The sequence below is a fragment of the Triticum aestivum genome, unplaced genomic scaffold, assembly GCF_018294505.1.
Source record: "Triticum aestivum cultivar Chinese Spring unplaced genomic scaffold, IWGSC CS RefSeq v2.1 scaffold19969, whole genome shotgun sequence".
Classification (NCBI taxonomy): domain Eukaryota; kingdom Viridiplantae; phylum Streptophyta; class Magnoliopsida; order Poales; family Poaceae; genus Triticum; species Triticum aestivum.
In genome coordinates this window covers 17,932-32,200 of record NW_025228050.1, presented here as the reverse complement: position 1 = coordinate 32,200, position 14,269 = coordinate 17,932, and the positions used below count along the sequence as shown (strand labels likewise).

The following is a 14,269-nucleotide window of genomic DNA, read 5'->3' as shown; positions in this document are numbered from 1 at the left end:
ATGGCGGCGGGCCTTCGGCTCGCTAGGTGGTCTATGAACCTGGATGTATTTTTCACTTCTGGTGTTTCTTTGTACTACCTTGACAGTTGATGAGTAGATTGAAAGTTTTCCTCGCAAAAAAAGCATGAGCTCGTATAAAAGAGAATGAGATTATGCCATTCAAGTGGAATGGATCTCTTTGGCAATTTTTTTTAATGAAAACATCACAAAAATGTTAGTTATCACCATCATATATGGCAAAAATCAGGAAAATGGGGTCGCTATCGTCGAGGTGCCAAACAACTTTGTTTATAAGAGCTCATGGTACATTCTTTCTAGTGAAAAGATACAGACACGCAATAAAAAAATTTATTGTGGCCCATAGAATAGATTAAAAGCCCGATATAATTGTGCAAGACCCAAAAATATCGAAAAGTGAAAAACTGCCCCCAACATTGCTCCGCGTGACCGTGAGTGGTATGGGCTTTAGTAGGTGCTGCGTGTTTATATTTGTGTTGGTGTTAACCGTATGCATCCTAACTATGTCGAGGTCGGGTGTGTTATATCTATCTATGCTTTCATCAGATTTTTCTTTTGATTTTGTAGATCCATTTACAATCAATTACAATTTTACCTCTTCCAGGTGGTACCAAATGCCAGGTTTTATCTATTCACTATCCATAGCACCATTCCATTCTTTTTGTGCAAGGAATCATGCAACTGGGTTGGTTCACCGGTACCGGTAAGAAAAGCGCGTTTGCGACTTGCATACCTTACTGTACCGTCTTTATATTCTTTTAGCTTGAGAACACTAGATTGTGACGAGGAACTTCAGCGCACAAGCCATGATTCGTATTGATAATTACAGTGGCAAATGCTGGACAACGTCACCGTGTATGGACTTTGCCCCGGCTCTTTGAGCACGGATCCGTCCTAGCTAGGCCCATCTCACGTTGCATTTTCTCCTTCCTGGGATGGCCTGTGCTTTTTCCTGTTAGGCCTGGGCCTGGGCCTGCTAGCGACACACAGTGTGCTAAAAAGCAAAGCCACACAGAGCACTCCATCCGCATTCCGTGCCGCTCAAAAAGAAAAGCAAAAACAACCCGCCTCCCGTACGCATCTCGCCGGCTCGCCGGAACCCGCGGCCTGTACCTACGTGCGCGCCCGTCGGCGAACTCGCCCCGCCGGCGACGCGTGGAGGAGGAATGAGGCGGAGTGGAGGAGGGCATCAGCGACGCGGTGGATCGGACGAAGGTGGGCGTGCGGCGCCTGAGCGGGAGGGGGTGCTGGTCGCTGTGGTAAGACGAACTGCACTTTGAAAATGTTTACTCCCGTACTGCTAGATTACAAGGGGAATGAATGGCTTCAAAATTCTTAAAGAAAGAAAGAGAAAATATACTGTTTTGAGATTGAAATGCTTAAAATTCGATGAAATCACTTCACCTTTTTACCCTTTTTTGCAAGAGAAATGCGTAAGCGTATTGCAAACATTTTGTGGGAAGCAAGCATGTTATAGCAGTTTCTGATTTGAAATGCTTAACTATGGCATGCCCATCAGACCCCAGCAGATGTAGGTCACATGGATGTGTTTGATAACAACTTGAATCGAATTTGAGAGGCTGACACGGTGGATTTCTATGATCTTTTCAGCTTTAAGCCTATCTGCTTCAAAAAAATGAAAAAGGAAACTGTGTTTCAGCCTTCAGGGATATTTGAAGTGGAAACATTTTCATCATTAGTTCATCCCTTGGTGCTGCTTCTGACATTCAAGTACTCTAGATGTTTAGGTCATTGGACTGTGACACAGACTCGATAAGGAAGCTGTCTTTTCTGAACTCAACTTTTCTGTGCGGCCATGGTCTCCGGTATCACTTTCTTGTCTGTATTTCTGAGCTGTTTTGCATTTCTCCAACTATACTCAAGAAGATCAGAGCCAAGTGCTTTGCCACCATTTCTTGCAGAAAAACGGTCCACCTAATCGATATGCTTCACAGGGATTTTTGCTGCCCGATAAACCGAGTCCGCAACTTCAGTTGGATATCTTAATGGCCTGAATAGTAGGGGCAAATTTACTACTAAATCGGTTTATGAGTGGCTGGAAAGAGATTTATCTGGACCTAGTTATAAAATGATTTGGAAAGCTGCGATCACCTTGAAAATAAAGATTTTTTTATGGCAACTGTTTCAAAATGCTGTGCCTACGCGCGATAACATGCGGCGTAGAAATTGGCCAGGAAACCCTGTGTGCTCCTTCTGCACAAATGTGGAAACTGCTAATCACCTCTTTTTTACCTATCCTCTCGCCCGTACGGTTTGGGGCGTATTGGGGTTGACCGCAGGAGCCTCTTGTGCCCCCGGATCTGTTTGGCAAAGTTTAGCTTGGCTATATAAATTCTTTCCAAGTGGAAAGAGATTTTATATGATGATTGTTGCAGCCGTGTGCTGAGGGGGTGTGGTGTCTCCGTAACAAAACTACTTTTGACAATTATAATGCTCGCACTCCTTTGGAGGCTGTCTTCACCGCTTGTTCTTTTATGTTATATTGGGCAGGGTTGCTGAAGGATGATGACAAGACAAGATTTCAGGCTGGTGTGAAGAGACTTGCTCAGGTGGCGGCTGCCCTGGCGGACAGGCCATATACGCATGGCAGGCGGCTCCTGGGAGATGGGGATGGTATTCAGATTGGCTAGCCTGCTCAGTGCTCGCTGCAGCTTAGGTCCTATATCCACTGGGGTCTGATGCCCGCTGGAACGGTCTTTTGGTGTTGTTGGTTCTGTTCACTGGAGTTTTATCCTCTAGACAGTTTCATCTGTGTCGTGTGGTGGTTATAGTGTCGTCAGGTTTTCGCCCCACAGCTGATAGTCCGTTTCAGGATTGTCATGCAGTGGGTTTCCTGGCGATGCACCAACTCGCTACACCCTTTTCAGTCTCTTTTGCTTAGTAGTTGTCCTATTTTGGCTGATGCCTAGCTTGTGATCTTCGAACAACGATACCTGACTGATGTATCTCCGTTGATTGCAAAATTAATGGAAAGGGGTGTGAGCCCGGTTGGAAAAAAATACCAACATCAACATCAGGCTACCTCTGTGATAGGGTCTAAACATGCTTTCCTTTAGCATGAAACTCTGTAACAATTCAAAAGCAAAACAGAGTATTCGCACATTTGGCTTCTGCTTATATATATTATTAAAGCACATTAATTATTCTGGGACAACTTCTTCCGTATAGGATGGAACCCAAATTTGGTTTTTGGATATACACTTTGATTGGAAAATACACATGTGCATGGATCCTCTTAATTTTTGCTTCCTGAACATCACCACACAGCTACTACAACAACAACAACAACAAAAAAGAAGCAAATAACTGAACAAATGGAGCAGACCATGAGTCAGCGGGGCAGCTGTACATGGGCAGTTGGACGCAACAGCAGATCCACCTTCTTTCGCGCTGTTACTCCGAAGGCTTCTGTCATGTCCAGTTCGCTTGGAAGAATGCCATCGGGAAGACTCCAGTCGAAATAAAACAGAAGGCTCGCAAGAGCTAGCTCGATATTCGCAATCCCAAACAGCATCCCGGGGCAGATTCGTCGACCGGCGCCGAACGGGATGAACTCGAAGTTGTTGCCTTTGTAATCTCTCACACTACTCATAAATCTCTCTGGCATGAACGCTTCCGGTTCGTCCCAGCATTCTGGGTCCCTGGAGATAGCCCAAGCATTCACGAGCACGGTAGTCCCCTTGGGCACGTCATAGCCGAGTATTTTGCAATGTTCTTGGCACTCCCTTGGCATTAGTAACGGCCCAGGAGTGTGCAAACGTAATGTCTCCTTGATGATACACTGCAAGTAACTCAGCTCACCTAGACCTTCCTCAGATACCTTCATTTGTCCCATGAAGGCTGCCCTGACCTCAGCTTGCGCCCTGGACATCACGCTCGGGTTTCGCATCAGCTCGGCCATTGCCCACTGCAGCGTCGTTGTTGCTGTCTCGCTCCCACCTGCAAAGAGATCCTGTGTTCTTTTTCCTATTAGTAAAACCATGGATTTATGATAGGAAAAATAGGACTCTCCCATGTTCCATTCAGGAGCTAGTACTATCAGCAACTACAGGAAGAATAGCAAGACATACAAAAATCACTGCTTTGATGCTGTCCATGGTGAGGGGAGACTGAAGGTTGCCTTCTCTTTGAATCCTCAAGAGCACATCGATCAAATCTTCCTGGTGTTGTTCATCAGAGGACGTCCTCTCCAGATGCTCTCCTATGACGCGGTCCATGAACGCCATCAAAGAGTCCCGAAACACCCTGGACTTGCGCAGCGTGCTGCTCAGAGCGAGTGCCAGCCTCGAAGATGGGAACAAATCAGGCAAGCTGAAGCCGCCTACCAACCGCACCGCCTCGTCGACGTAGTGGAGCAAGGTGTCCTGCTCCTTGAACCGGCCGCCCATGATGGCGTGCACCGTCGTGTCCGTCACGTACATCGCCAGCATCTTGCCCAGATTCACAACCACCTCTAACTGGGATGCAGATGAGACGGACCTGATCAATCGGGTAGCCTCCTCCTCGCGGATGGCCTGGAACGAACTGATGCGCTTGGTGCTCAGCAGTTCGAGGAAGCAAATCTTGCGCATCTGCCGCCAGTGGTCGCCGTAGGGGGCAAACGCGATCCCCCGGCCAAGCTCGTTCATGACCTTGACAGATGAGCTCAGTGGCCTTGTGCAGAAGATGCTGTCATGCACCTTCATGATCTCCTTGGCAGCCTCCGCGGAGGAGGCGATGATCACCGGATTCTCGCCGAACTTGAGTAGCATCAGAGGGCCATGGCGCTGAGATAGGTCTCGTAAGGCGCGGTGAGGGAGGGCACCAAAAAGATGGTGGAGGCTGCCGATAACGGGAAGCTGCCATGGGCCTGGAGGGAGCCGCAGACCATGGTTGTGAGGGCCAAAGGAAGCTCTGTAGAGTCGAATCAGGTACAGAAGAGGAAGAAGAGCTAGCAAATAGAAGTATGCATCATTCTCCATGATTGGGGATGTGTGATGCTGCTAGTGGAGAATCTGTGAAAGGAGGATTTATGGATCCAATGCTGCTGCTGCTTCCTTATATTGGTTGGGGCAAAAGACAAAAAAATGAAGGTCAAACTTATCTGATGTCAGTCAGATTATGTTACTGAGTCGATGCCTTCCATACATTTTATATACAAGGTGTGCAGAATTAAATAGCATGAATAGGTAGTAATCTATACAGTAGATCACCAGTGCTACATTTGCAGAATTAAAGAAAGGTCAAGAACTGAACTAGTAGTACCACACAGAGCTACAAATAAATAAGGCCTTACTGCACCCAACTAACAATGATGTGGACATGATATGGTTCAGGCATAGTACTACACAGATATTTCTCAGTCCAAAAAAAAAAAAGCATGGCATGTGGGCATCAGTTTCTCATCTCTCATTTCTTGACGGCATCAGTTTTTTATTTCTCAGTCCAAAAAAAATCCCCTTTACTGGTCACCAAGTGTTCAATTCACTCACTGGATCGTGCATCTCTGTTCTTTTGTTGGTGTATTGTTGTCACACATTTTGAAACCCTTGTATTTGTGGAGAATTACTATTGACAATCACCCGACGCTGCACATGAAGGGTTCTCTGTTGAAAATAATGTCAAGAGAGTTGTTGATGCTCGTTTATCCACTTTACCGAGAAATTTCTCTGCCCCTTATGAACTGAACAAGGTTGATGCTCATTCATTGATTTTAGTTACCGGTAAGCCATTTATTTCATGACAATGGATCTTATCTGTATTTGCAACGCAGACACTATTTTGTGAGGCAACTATTCCCCCAAGAGAGTTCCAACAGATTTCGGGAGATATACCCCCTTTGACACGCGGCTAGTTATATCTTAATTATATGGCGTGTTACCGTTGTGAACTCCTTTTCACCTCTGTTCTTACTGTATCTGTAACTCTGTATGCACCATTTTTGGTTTAACTTCATCATGTATCAGGTACACGACATATTGGAATAAATCAGGTTTAGGTGTTTTAGAAACAACTGGATGAAAACAGGTGCTTATTCATTGGACGCTCTGCAAGTAGGAGTGTTCCGTTTCACATTCCTAGTATCTTGATGGCAGGGGAATTTATATCACCTGAACATCCATTGTCTCCGAAAATGAAGGAATCGGCACACGATGAGTATGTAAACTGTCGCTGTGCAGCTCGTTTTGGTCTAGACTCTATGTACACCTCTGTGCAGCTGGAAACACCAACCTGTAGCACAATCGTTCTGGCATATATACGTTTATGGTTGGAGATGGCCTCTTCTATGTAATAATGCTGGTCATTAGGTTGTGTATCATTTCTTATGAGTTTCTTAGTTCAGTCTGCCTTGTTTGATGAGCTCCAAGAACCTTTAAGCTGATGTTGTTATCTATTAGTAAACTTTATTAGATCGTCGTTAGCAACTTGTTTGCTAATTATGCAAAAAACATGTAAGCTATTCCACAGCCATCTTAGACTTGGCACTTATCATGCAAAATTGTCTACCTAGTTCGTTGTCTGAAGTTAGCGATACAAAGCAGTATTCAGCTATAATTCAAGCATATATCATTCACGTCTGATCAAATGAGGGATATGCTGGTGCCACTCTCCAGTAATTTGTACCTTGTAACTTGTCAGTTCTCTTCCTAATCCATGGCAGGTAGATTCGAGATTGGTGAGTCTAGGGCAGCGCAGGCAGGATTGGAATCAGAATTTATCAATGATTTGCTGCTTCATTTTGTCAGCGTGCCGCAGAGCAGACCATGACCAGTATGAAATGGCCATCATCAGATGCAAGGGAGATCTGAATCGTCATCGCATTTTTGGCATGATCGGTCTGCCACACCCGAGTTGAACATGTTTAAGTTCAGTTATATGAGAAGTGTCAGTCAGTGTTAACTTTTCAAGGTTAATCACTATTGTTTTAAACTTTTGCAAGGAACAGATTTTTAACATTGTACCCTGCATATATGCCTAAGATATGATTTGTATTATCGTACAGAATCCCGCTGCAGTTGTGGCTAACAATTTTGGCCAAATTGTGGCTCGTTGATGTGCCTTGGCACACGTTCTTCGCTGTAGTATTGACGATGAATTCAGCATCTGCATATATACAATTTCAGAAGGGGAATTTTGGTAGCTTTGGATAAATTGAGGCAGCAATTGCACGGCACCGGGAATCTGAACATTGTCGTGAATCCTAGTTACTCTTTGATTATTATTTTTGTATTGCCATTTGTTACTAGGTTTTGATTAACCCTTTCAGCATGCCGTTTTGGGTCTAAAGTTTCCCCAATGTACTGAGTTTGCCGATTTTTCTAAAGGGCTAAAAGGAGCCTGGGGTCATATTTTGATCTGCAGAGTATGTATGCCCTATAACCATGGAATGAGTATAATCTTTCTAAAATTAGTATATATTGTCAACAGGATGGCGCGACGTGTCGGTGGTGGTGCGCGGTGCTCTAGGAGATATCCCTGCTCAGACTATCACCAGAGCCATCGGTGACTTACATACAGCCGTGTATGCTTCATCGACCAACTTGCTCCCCTCTCCATCCTTCAGGGTCTAGTGCTCTATGGGTAAAACCCTAGATCAAGCAATACCGGATTGGGCAACGGAGGTGTCGCCGATGTTGTTTTTCCTGGGTGTTGTTGCTTTGGTGGCCATGAGGGTTTGGGGCCGAAGCTACACTGGTCGATTTGGTGACATTAAATATACCCCAGTTACCATAATCAGAGCAATGGTGGCGACGATGACACACAGGTTTTTGTCTCTAGATTATGTGTGTTAAGCTCTATCCGTCTTGAGGCTTCACTAGATTAGATCATTTCACTGGGTTAACAGGCCACACAAGGCATGCTGGCCTGGCTGATGTCACATAATTGACCTTCCTCCAAGAAAAATGACTCCCAATTTCTCTCGAATAGACAATGCTAAAATTGTTCTTATGATCGATCTCCCTTGAAATCACCGAAAACAAATCATTCTAGTTCCCGAACACAGGTGACATCCACGATACCAAGAGGCGGGCAAACGACAGGAGCGCAGAAAACAAGGATAGTTTCAGTTTGTTTTTTGGAGACTTGAAGCTGAAACTAGAGCCCACACAGAGCCCATGAACCTTGTTATATGAAACAAAAGGTCACAACTCAGAAAGAGGTCTGCAAAGTTGCACGTCACTAGTAGAAAACAGGGCTTTGGTTCGGCCAGAAAAGAGCATTAATCCCGGTTGCATTACGAACCGGGACTAATGTGAGCATTAGTCCCAGTTCAAGCGGCTAGGGCACCGTACATGCATTAGTCCCGGTTCAAATGGGACCTTTTAGTCCCGGTTCAAATGGGACCTTTTAGTCCCGGTTGGTGCCACGAACCGGGACTAAAGGGTGCGATGCCCATTAGTACCGGTTCGTGGCACAAACCGGTACTAAAGGTTAGACCTTTAGTCCCGGTTCGAGCCACCAACCGGTACTAATGGGGTTTGAGGCATTAGTACCGGTTCATGGCATGAACCGGTACTAAAGGTCCCCTTTTCAAACTCTACCCCCCTGTGGATCGCCTTTTCAGTTTTGTAAAAAGCAAAAGAAAATGATAAAAAATTCAAAAATTAAAATCCTTCCAGATGTAGTTATGTTACTACATGTACTAGTTAGGAAAATTTAAAAACTTAAATTTGGACATGTTTTACAAAAAGTGTAGGGAAAATGTAAAACGGCTATAACTTTTGTATACGATGTCAGAAAAAAAGTATAATATATAAAAATGTTCAGCACGAAAATCCGCATCCGATTTTGACCACCTACGGCCTGTTTGCAAATTTTTAGAATCCTCAAATTCTAAAAGGAAAAAAAGTTATGCTCAAATTTCAGTTTTTTTTGAATTTTTGTTAAATCTGGTCAAACTATGGTCAAACTACTTATTCAAGAAGTATTAGTGTTACTAAATAATTATTCAAGAATATTAGTGTTACTAAATAATTATTTCAGTTTTTTTGAATTTTGGTCAAATCTGGTCAAACTATGGTCAAACTGTGGTCAAACAATGGTCAAACTAATTATTCAAGAAATATTAGTGTTACTAAATAATTATTTCAATGTTTTTGAATTTTGGTCAAATCTGGTCAAACTGTGGTCAAACTATGGTCAAATTACTTATTCAATAAATATTAGTGTTACTAAATAATTATTGTTTTTTAGAATAATAGTTTCAAACTCAAACAGTGAAATGTGTGACTTCATGCTCAAGCTAAATTCCCGAGGGTTAATAGGATTGACATCTTACTATTGTCAGGAAAACAACAAGTGCAGACTTGAAAACGAGGGAGAATAGAATCCGGAAGTTAAGCGTGCTCAGGCTGGAGTAGTGAGAGGATGGGTGACCGTCCGGGAAGTTAGATGATTTGGAATGATGAGGGGTGATTAGAGATTAGAGGTTAAATTGAGCAGTGATGAGGGGGTGATTAGAGATTAGGGGTTAAAATAATTCAGAAATTTGAAAATCAAAAAAAAAAATCAAAAAAAAATCATAAAATTACCTCCAGGTAGCGGCCACGTGTAAGAACCGGGACTAAAGGCCCTTTTTCTACTAGTGCATGCAATATTACAGGAATCGTACATAGTATAACTAGAAGTACAAGTAAAATAAAAGGCGCACGACAGTGCTTATTTCAAACTCTTTTAAGCTACCTAACAGAACAATACCCACAAATAAAGACCACTTTTGTGTTCTAAAAACAAAACCTCTAACAAAAATACAAAATAATGAAAATTGTGATCCAAGCACAGTGCGTTTGATGATGTTCTAAGAGGAACTAACATATAGAAAGACCAGTACATAGGATAGAAAGTTCAGCACAAATTTGGATAACTGATCACAGAGAAATAAGTCAAGTTCCCTCCATACTGAACCACCACCATTGCTCCGGACCAAAAAAACATGCATTCACCAGTCAGAGAAAAGGAGAGCCAAATTCAAGCAGGCATACCAAGCCCGCTGCTCCATAGCATGAATAATTGACTCCGATCAGAGAACCACTTCTCATAAAGGCACCAGCAATCTCATATTGATGTCAAATGTGCAATGATCGTGACTACGTGTACAACGGCACATAAGGCAGAAAAGATAGGGGCTTGACATCTGCAAGATAGGAAATCACTTTGACTCGCCGATTATCCATATTATAGCACACCAATATAATACCATCCGCAGCAAAGAACACCAAGTTGCATTCCAGATGAATTGCAATAAAATCAAAACCCCCATCAGGACATAAATCTGTCCATCCAAACATGTTTGAAGTTTCAATGCCATGCTTCAATATCCATTCTCCGGTTTGATAGTTCTCCAGAACATAAACTACAAATCGAATGGCAACACCATCATTATCCCTCTGGAAATTGGCAAAGTGTAAGTGGCCCTGTGACAGATGGATAAAACCATCATCAACCTGACCACTAGGGGCCCTGAATTTCATCCATGTTTCTCCTTTTGTGTCCACCGCAGCTACACAATCGTACAAGTCGGGGTCAAAGGCACTAAAAAACAGAAGGCCATCAAGAAAGACCGCTGTGGAGGAGTGCCGACCAGCAAGCCAGGTAGCTTCTCCGATCCATCTCTCCTCCTTATAAACCCACTCTCCGGTTTCAGACGAATACACTGCCACTCCGGAAAGATCAGTGTCCTGACTATAATTGTGCTCAACTACCAGCTCAAACACATGGAAATGCGATGATAGGGCCGGGTCAAAGCCCAGACATATGATGGCCACATTGTCAGTGGCCTTGCCGGAGTTGGGCAACACGGCCCACTTCTCGGTGGCGGGATTGCACACGACATACTGAAATGCGCCAACCCCGTCGGAAACGTGGTAACATCGGCAGAGGAGGAGGCCGTTGCAGGAGTCGAGCAGATCGACGGGCAGGTGGTGGTTGGGCAGGAAGGTGAAGGAGGTGCCGAACGGAGGGCGGCGGTCCCCTGAGACGCTGGTGAAGTGGAAGGGCAGATGCCCGGTGATGTTGCTGCCGTAGAAGAAGCCGGCCAGGGTTTGGGGGAGCCTTTTGCGGTGGTCGGGGTGGTTGATGAGGCCGAGCCAGTGCTTGGAAACGCACTTGGAGCGGCAGACCACCTTGGCGGAGACGCGCGAGAGGATCTCCACGACGAGGTCGTCGGTGAGCCTCTCGGCCGGCGTCCCGCTGGGGATAACGGAGCACGACCTGCAGAGACACGGACGGATGGGAGGTCAGGGGAGCAGCGAAGGACGAGGAGTTGATGGTGGTTGTTGATCTGCATACTGGCCAGGAACCGGAGAGCGGCCTTCCTGGCGCGAGCGAGAGGTGTCCGCCGCGATGGACATGGCGACGGGCGGAAGGAGACGGCGGCGGCGGCGACGGGCGAGGAGGCCGGGGAGTGAAAACTGCGGCTGCGTGGCAATCGGCGCTTCCTGCCTTAGCGGATGGGCCGTCGGTAAATGGGCTAACTCGATCACATCTCCAGGCGTTGGCCTGTCTCAAAAAAAAAAAAAAAAAATCGTTCCGGCAAAATTTATACAACGTTAAAAATCTTCATTCCTACTTTTTAGGGAAAACAACTTTTCTCTAATCCAAGAAGAAACTGCAACTAAAATTACCCTTACCTTTCAGATTCGCTTATAGGTCCAATTAGTTAAGGGATATGCAAAAAGATCACGGATGTTATCACCCAATTTTGGTGGAGTGAAGGTGAAGAGCATAAAAAGATGCATTGGTATTCTTGGTGGAAACTCTGTTATCCTAAGAGTGAAGGAGGTATGGTGTTCATAGATCTTTACACGTTTAATCTTGCTATATATTGGCCAAACAATGTTGAAGACTTATCACAAACTTTGATTCTTTGTGTGGAAAGGTATTGAAAGCAAAGTAAACCATGAAGATCCAACGTAAATAGACACAAGAAAGACCGGTTTGACCAACATCCGAACGATGAAATTGAAGGAAATCGAGGGAGCCTCCTGGAGCCAAGTTGGCTAGCAACCTTATAGGTTAGAATGGGAGTTTGCTCTAGACAAGCATACAAAATGGAGCTTCTATGTGAAAGAGTATCATGAAAGGACTTGAGTTTTTCAAGAGAAGATACATTTGGAGGATTGGCTTACGGGAGGAAATCAACATCTGGAGTGACCCTTGGGACAGGATGGTCATTACTTCCCATGGCCAAGCTTTGTATCAGGGTTATAAATATGGTGTAGGCGCATGAATACAGATGGCCCACCAGAGTCCCATGACCCATCCAGGATACGGCCCAGAAGACCATGGGTCATGGAGTATCATCATCAGCCCAACATAAAATAAGGAAGGTGGCTCAGGATTAGGCTAGGTCCCTACAGTCAGATCCCGAGCCGCCAGACAGCGAGACCCAGTAGTCGGTATGGGAGATGAGGGGAGCAATCGGCTAGGCTAGTAGTTGGCAATACCTAGGGTACCTCTTGCCCACGACGTCTTAAAAGCAACAGTCACCAAATGGTGGTATAATCTAGGTGGCCATAGAAGAAGTCGGCCAGGGTTTGTCGGAGCCATTTGTGTTGGTCCTGGGGGTGGATGAGGCCAAGCTAGTGCGTCAAAACGCACTTGCAGTGGCACAACGACTTGGCAGGGACGCGTGAGAGGATCTCCACGAGGAGATCGTCAGTGAGCCTCTCGGCTGGCATTGCTACTTGTGAGATGTGTGGGATTTTCTCCGAAGAGGAAGGGTGAAGCAATATAGTAGCGATAAGTATTTCCCTCAATGAGAACCAAGGTTTATCGAACCAAAAGGAGAACCACGCAAATTCCCATCAGCAGCATGTGCACACACAAAAGCAAATACTTGCACCCAACGCGAGCAAGAGGGTTATTAATTCTCTTAAACTCGTTACTTGCAAGGATTAAATCTTGTAGTGGTAGATAGATAAATTGCAAAATAAAATGAAAGTAAATAAATAGCAGCAAGATATTTTTGGTTTTATTAATATTATTAAGATAGACCCCGGGGCCATTGTTTTCACATGATGCTTCTCTCTCGAAATAGTATCATACGGTGGGTAAACAAACTACTGTTGCGCAATTGATCGAAAAAAGCGTACTTATGATGTTATTCAGGGCAATGATCACACATATAGGCATCACATCCGTAATAAGTAGACCGACTCCTTTCTGCATCTACTACTATTACTCCACCAATCGACCGCTATCCAACATGCATCTATGGTATTAAGTTCATTACAAACAGAGTAACGCCTTAAACAAGAAGACATGATGTAAACAAAGTAAACTCAAACAATATGAATAAACTCCATCGTTTTATCCTTAATGGCAACAATAAAATACGTGCCTCGCTACCCCTTTTGTCACGAGGTGAGGACACCGCAAGATTGAACCCATTATAAACCACCTCTACCACTGAAGATAAATCAATCTAGTTGGCCAAACCAAATGGATAGATCGGTGAGAAATATAAAGCTATCGTAATCATGTATAATAAAGTTCAAAAAAGACTCAATTACTTTCAACGAATAATCTGATCATAAACCCACAATTCATTCGATCACAACAAACACACCGCAAAAGAAGATTACATCTAATATAACTCCGTGGAGATCATGGAGAACATGGTATTGAAGAACAAAGAGAGAAAATGAGCCATCTAGCTACTAGCTATCGACCCACAGGTCTGTGGTGAACTACTCACACATCATTGGAAGGCCAACAACGTTGATGTAGATGCCTTCCGTGACCGATTCCCCCTCCGGCAGAGTACCAGAAATGCCTGCAGATGAGATCGCGGAAGAACAGAGACTTGCGACGGCGGAAAAATTATTTCAAGTGGCCCTCTGGGGTTTTCAATATTTGAGAATTTATAGAAGCAAAATTAGGTCAGACGGAGCCACGTGGGGCCCACAAGGTAACATGGCGCGCCCTATTGCCTTGCTGTCTCCTCGTTTGTCCACTGGTCTCCTCCCAAAGCTTCTAGGGTCTCTTATGTTCAGAAAAAATCTTCTAAAAGGTTCGGAGCGTTTGGTCTCCGTTTGGTACAGATTTTCTAGAAAATCAAAAACTAGCACAAAAACAACAACTAGCACTAGGCACTGAGTTAACTAGTTAGTTCTCAAAGATGATATAAAATTACATATTAAAGCATATAAAGTATTCAAGATTGATAAAATAATAGCATGAAACAATAAAAACATACAGATATGTTTGAAACGTATTAGGCGTCCTCCTGGGGAAAACTGAGCACGAC

The 14,269-nt window shown here is 44.3% G+C and overlaps 2 protein-coding genes across 2 annotated transcripts; both read right to left on the bottom strand.

Annotated features, from left to right (window-relative positions):
- Nucleotides 1-3,150: 3,150 nt before the first annotated feature.
- On the bottom strand, nt 3,151-5,128 carry LOC123172952 (desmethyl-deoxy-podophyllotoxin synthase). Its single transcript, XM_044589830.1, has 2 exons — nt 4,110-5,128; nt 3,151-3,991 (listed from the first exon to the last, which is right to left on the bottom strand). Exons 1-2 carry the CDS (start codon nt 4,998-5,000, stop codon nt 3,371-3,373), a joined length of 1,512 nt encoding a protein of 503 aa, XP_044445765.1. The 5' UTR covers nt 5,001-5,128; the 3' UTR covers nt 3,151-3,370.
- Nucleotides 5,129-9,699: 4,571 nt separating this feature from the next.
- On the bottom strand, nt 9,700-11,422 carry LOC123172953 (F-box protein At5g07610-like). Its single transcript, XM_044589831.1, has 2 exons — nt 11,308-11,422; nt 9,700-11,229 (listed from the first exon to the last, which is right to left on the bottom strand). The coding sequence occupies exons 1-2, from the start codon at nt 11,367-11,369 to the stop codon at nt 10,107-10,109; spliced, it is 1,185 nt and encodes a 394-aa protein (XP_044445766.1). The 5' UTR covers nt 11,370-11,422; the 3' UTR covers nt 9,700-10,106.
- Nucleotides 11,423-14,269: the final 2,847 nt, after the last annotated feature.